The sequence below is a fragment of the Herpailurus yagouaroundi genome, unplaced genomic scaffold, assembly GCF_014898765.1.
Source record: "Herpailurus yagouaroundi ecotype Mexico unplaced genomic scaffold, PumYag 220, whole genome shotgun sequence".
Lineage (NCBI taxonomy): Eukaryota > Metazoa > Chordata > Mammalia > Carnivora > Felidae > Herpailurus > Herpailurus yagouaroundi.
Genome location: NW_024412451.1, coordinates 3,061,761 through 3,067,760, shown reverse-complemented (window position 1 = coordinate 3,067,760; position 6,000 = coordinate 3,061,761). Strand labels below are relative to the sequence as shown.

The following is a 6,000-nucleotide window of genomic DNA, read 5'->3' as shown; positions in this document are numbered from 1 at the left end:
CTATCCACCATCATCCACCTAATGAATACAGTGGTCCATTCATTCATTCATCCATCCACCCACCCATCCATCCACCCACGCATCCATCCATCCATCCATCCATCCATCCAATCCATCCATCCATCCAAATAGCTGTCTAACCATCACCCATCCATCTATCCACCATCGTCCACCTAATGAATATAGTGGTCCATTCATTCATTCATCCATCCACCCATCCATCCATCCATCCATTCAAAAAGCTATCTAACCATCACCCATCCATCTATCCACCTAATGGATACAATGGCCTTTCTATCCATCCATCCACTCATCCCCTCAACAATTCCACCAACCTTCTCTCAGGCTCATACATGTCCGCCCTCAGAGCAAAGAGGTGAAGACTGTTCCTTCCGTGCCAGCCCTTACCTGAGCTATATCTAGATCTGTCTCCACAGCCTCAAGGTCTTTCCCAGAGGCCAAGAGTTTGTGTGTATTCTCCATGTCCATGAGTGGTTCGTCTGGCAGATCGGCCTGTGGGAAGAGAGTAGACACTTAAGGAAATCTTGAGCCTAGAAAATATTAACAGTAAGGTAGTCCACACATTTGAGCTCAGAGGTAGGAGTGAGGGTCACATATCAGAGAGCTGGGGACCCTCACAATAACCAATGAGATGGCTACTTGTTACCATGCTAATTTTATGGGTGAAGAAACTGAGGGCCTGCTTGTCCAGGGTAACACAGCTGGTAAGTGGCAGAATCGGGATTTGAATCCAGGTTTGTGTAATTTAAGACATTAGATGTTCTTGACTCTTTGAGGTCAAAACTCAGAGAGCCTGGATGCTTGGCCACAAGCAAGGAGAGGGGTCACCCATGCCAGTCCCAAATACCCCAGGTTTTGGTCCAGGTAACAGTTGAAGAATCTGGGATCTAGGTCTTAAACCCCAAACCCCATCTCACCCCAACCTCCCCACTGCACAGATGGAGAAACTGAGGCCCAGAGAACAGCAAGATTCAAGCCAAAGGCCAAAGCAGCCTGGATCCCAAGGGTTCACATGGGAGGTACCGCTTACCGGAAGAGGGCTTTGGGGGCGCCGTGTGGCTGGGGGTGCGCTGGGGGTGGCAGCTACTGAAGTCCCGTCCAAGATAGGTGCCAGGAGGCGACGGAGGTCAGGGCTACAGAAGCTGCGGGGGTCAGCGGCCAGGGTGGCCTCGCTCAGGGCAGGGGGGTGCAGGAAGGCCAGGATCCGGGGACCAGAGGCATCTATAGGACACATCGGTGGGGAGGACACAGGATGGTCATCCAGGGCTGAGGGGCAGAGCCCCCTCGCCCCCAAACCCCAGGGAGCCTAGTTGACATTTTCAACAACCAATCAGGGTAGACACCGTCCACAGTGCTGGGGAACTGAGTTCCGGAAAACCCTTGTTGGACCAGGTTCTGTCTGTTCAGCTGCCAGATTGTGGTGAGGCCCTGAAGGGTCCTAGAGGGGCCAGTGTGGGGGAGGGGGCACGCAGCAGGCTCGGGATAGTAGCAACTGCCCAACGAGGGGGAAACATTTTAATCTTTAAAATCAATACTGCTGGACCAAGGCACATGACTGACCCGATTCTCCAGTGGCACAGAACAGCAATCAGCCACTCAGCTCTGGGGGGCTTGCATGTTAGGAGAAAAGACTGGCCCAAGGCCCTCAAGGAGGTGCTAAGGTCCCTGGAGGTCAGTTCTGAGCCAGAAAAGGAAAGGACATCAGTGACCCCACACCACACCCAAGAGCACGGGTTGCCAGCAACAGCTTGAAGAAGGTGACGGCCTTGAAGAACCAACAGGAAACGAAGTTTGCCCAGGATTGAGGCGTCAGGTGGGGGGAAGAAGGAAGAGGTAGAAAGGGGCCGGACTTGGGAGGGTAAGATTACTGGACGCCAATGAGCAGTGAGGTGGGAGCAGGAAACGAGCTCAAGGGTGGGGGCAATGGGGAGCCACGGCAGGATTCAGAGCAGAGGGGCAACAAGACTGAAGCAATCATCCCGGGGACACAGAAGAGGAAGGATAGAAGAGAGAAGAGTGCTCTGGGCAGAGGAAACTGCCAGTGCAAAGGCCCTACGGCATGAGAATCTAGCATATTCCATGAGCACGAAGGAAGCTGGCACCACTCAGAGTGTGAGCGAGAAGGGGAGGGAGGCAGGAGGCAGGTCACACACGGCCCGGTGAGCCACACTATTAAAGCATTTGGGCTTTCCCTCCAGCATCCTGGGGCCACAACCCCTCCCAGTCCCAGCCCTGCCCCATACCAAGGCTGTCCCCAGGATCAGGGGCGTCCTTCTGGGAGGGGGTGCCCCGCTGAGCGGGTCTGCGGGAGTGTCGCTCGGTTTGCTCCAGGGACAGCACCACTCCGGTCTCTTCTACCCGGCTGGGGTACAGGGCAAGAAGAGGAAGTCAGGGAGGGTCCTCGGCCCCAGCCCAGGCAGCCCCCTCAGCTCATGTCCCGTCACGGGGAGGCAACCCCACGCAGGGGCAGGGCGGCATCGTGCAGAAAGTTATTTGCCACATTTACTTGTTTCTTTTAAGGATTTAATTTTTGTTGAGTGCTTTTTATTATAATAGCATTTAAAATAAAGTTATGTGTGTCTTCCCAAGCTCTCTCTGTGGAGGGAGACGGAAAAAACGAGTTGGCATTTAGCACAGCCTGGGTAAGGGAGGGGAGACAGGGATGGGGGCGGGGGGGGGGGGGAAGGAGGGACAGAGAAGGGGAGGGTGAAAAGGCTTAAGAACAAAATATTCTCTTCATATTTACTTATAAAGATATTCTCATAGATGGATTGATGAAGTATATATAGTTGATGTTCTTACCTTACCAAATATGAAGAATTCAGAGGGGTACATTTTAATGAATAAGATTTTATTTATGAAGTTTCTATTCCTAGACATTTTTCATATTCAAGGGAATGGGTTTATAAATATATCCTTCTTATGTCCCCCGCGCCTCCCTTCCCCCCAATCGCTAGCTGCCGAGACAACCCAAATGTTCGCTGAGCGAATTGGCTTTTGGAGAATTGGTCTGGGGGCTGAGAACCAGGCCCTCATTTGCATAAAAATACCCAGGATGGCAGGTGGATGGTCCTCCCACGAGCCCGTTTGAGACACTAGGACCCTTCCCCACCCTCACGGAACCCCTTCTGGGCTGGAAACATCCCCATTTAGTCTGGACCAAAGCCACCCCATCCCCTTTGAAAAACACAAGGCCGCGCAGCCACACCTATACACACACGGTACACACAAGCGCAAACAGGAACACTCATATACACCCAAGTGTATACACAAGACAGCTGTGCATAAGCCATGCTCTAAGGCTCACACGTGCGTATTTGGCACATTCGTTCATTCCGTAAACATTTCCTAGACAACGAGTATTGCCTGCTGGCTAAGAACAGCGGCTCGACAGCCTGAGGCCTGGGTTCAAATCTCAGCGGTGCCACGTTCAAGCTGTGTGGCCTTGAGCATGTGGCTGAACCTCTCTGTGCCTCATTTGCCTCCTCTGGAAAGAGGCAATAGCAATAACACCTTCTCCCCAGGTCGTTAGGAGGCTTAAATTGACCAACACACATAAAATGCAGAGAACCGGGCCTGGTACCTGGTGAGCGCTACATAAATATTTGCGATTCTTGTTTGTCGAACACCTACCAGGTGCCAGGTGCTGTTCTAGGTGCTGAAGATTCAGCGGGGCCGCGTAGGAATGAGTTGTATTTTTTTTTTTTTAAGTTTTGTGAGCGTTTGCGAGAGAGAGAGAGAGAGAGAGAGAGAGAGAGAGAGAGAGAGAGCGAGCGCGCACGTGCGCACACGCGCGCACATGCGTACACGCGCGCGCACACGCAGGGGAGGGGCGAGGGTGGAGAGAGAGAATCCCAAGCAGGCTCTGCCCTGCCAGCACAGAGCCCAACACGGGGCTCAGACCGACGAACCATGAGATCGTGACGCGAGCTGAAATCGAGAGCCGGACACTTAACCGACTGAGCTACGCAGGCGCCCCTTGAGGCGTATTTTTGTAACGGAATCGCTTACTGCAGTGGAAGGAGGCTCAGGTCTGGAAGGGGAGGGATTTTTACACGACAGAATAGAAGTGCCCGCGTACACACAAAGAGCTACCCAAGTGCACACCACACCACACGTGCGAAGAACAAGGATGATTAGTACCATAGGCTCCTTATGTCTCTGATATTAGGCAAACTCCTATTCATTCCTCACCCATTTCTGCCAACAAAACTGAACTTCCTGGGTCTGCTCTTTGCCTAGAGTGCAGAAGACTGGAATCACGGGGCCTGGCCACAGAAAGGCAAACCTTCACAATGAATGAAAGGGGTTTTTTGCAGAGAGGGGGGCAGGACCCCCTCTCCTTTGCAGTGACAAATGGCCAGACCTCTTTCCACATCTGCAAGTTATTCAAAGGTTCTGATTTGAAAAGGCGTGAAAGTGAGGGCATTCCAAAGGTAATCAGCCCCGTATTCTTGTGCAACACAAAAGACTTGTGCGGATGCACCTGTTACCCACTTCTGTTTTCTACCAGAACGCGTCCTTAATCAAAAAAGACACAGGGAAACTCCTGAGGCTTTAGAAACTGATACCATGAGCTGGAAGGTAATCTTCAGAGAAAAGCTGTGATTCACCCTGTCTTAGGTGCTCCCTTGCCGTCCTCGTCACAATGTTGTCACGGTGGGAAACTTCTAAATGCTTGATGCAGTGGGGGAAAGCCTGTACACCCGGTAGAATGAAACAAAACGAGACAGAACCAGACAGAACGAAATGCTGGCAGCCGTGCAGAGGAACCTTCACGCTGCAGGTAGGAATGCAAAATGGCGCAGCCTTCTCGGGAGATGGAGTTAAACATACACTGACCATACGACCCATCCGTTCCACGCCTAGGTGTTTACCCGAGGCAAATGAAAACATGGGCTTACAAAATCTCGTAGGAGAACATTTACAGTAGCTTTCTTCGTAATCACTCAAAATTGGAAACGGCCCAAATGGCCTCCAACGGGTGAATGGATAAACCAACTGGTCTGTTGGTATTCATACCACAGATAACCACTCAGCGCGAAAACGGAGCCACTGGGGCGCCTGGGTGGTTCAGTCAGTTGAGCGACGGACTCTTGATTCTGGCTCACGTCACGATCTCATGGTTCATGGGTTCGAGCCCCGTGTCAGGCTCTGTGCTGACAGCATGGAGCCTGCTTGGGATTTTCTCTCTCTCCCTCCCTCCCTCTCTCTCTCTCTCTCTGCCCCTCCCCCCTGCTCTCTCTAAACAAACATCTTAAAAAAGGAGCTACTGAGGGATACCTGGGTGGCTCGGTCGATCGAGCATCCTGAGCATCCAACTTCAGCTCAGGTCACGATCTCACGGTTTGTGGGTTCAAGCCCCGCATCAGGCTCTGTGCTGACGGCTCGGAGCCTGGAGCCTGCTTCGGATTCTGTGCCTCCCTCTCTCTCTACCCTTCCCCTGCTCAAACTCTGTCTGTCTGTCTCTCTCAAGATAAATAAGCATTAAAAGAAATCTTTTTAAAAAGGAGCTACTGACAAATATAACATAGATACAATTTAAATATATTATGCTAACTGAAAAAAGCCAGAACCAAAAGGTTACATACTATAGGATTCCATGAACATGACATTCCGCAAAAGGCAAAATTCTAGGGTCAGAGAACAGTTCGGTGGTTGCCAGGGACTGAGGGTGGGTGGGGGGGTTCACTATGACAGAATGTTTTGGGGCAATTTTCTATAGCTTGATTGTGAAAGTGGTTACACAATCCCGGGCCTTTGTCAAAACTCATAGAACTGTATACCAAAAAGAGTGAATTTATTATATTCCATTTTTAAAATGTTTTTCTAATGTTTATTTTTGAGACAGAGAGAGAGAGAAAGCATGAACAGGGGAGGGTCAGAGAAAGAGGGAGACACAGAATCCGAAACAGGCTCCAGGCTCTGAGCTGTCAGCACAGAGCCCGACGCGGGGCTCGAACTCACGGACCGCAAGAT

General features: G+C 51.3%; 1 protein-coding gene across 5 annotated transcripts in view; it reads right to left on the bottom strand.

The window, feature by feature from the left end:
• HIF3A (hypoxia inducible factor 3 subunit alpha) overlaps window positions 1-6,000 on the bottom strand; it is a 30,300-nt gene that overhangs the window by 12,664 nt on the left and 11,636 nt on the right. For all 5 annotated transcript variants that reach the window (XM_040457470.1, XM_040457466.1, XM_040457465.1 and 2 more), the window contains 3 exons: window positions 2,265-2,383; window positions 1,052-1,242; window positions 409-513 (listed from right to left, as the gene is read on the bottom strand). In XM_040457470.1, coding sequence (XP_040313404.1) covers window positions 409-513; window positions 1,052-1,242; window positions 2,265-2,383 — 415 coding nt within the window. The remainder of the gene's footprint in view (window positions 1-408; window positions 514-1,051; window positions 1,243-2,264; window positions 2,384-6,000) is intronic.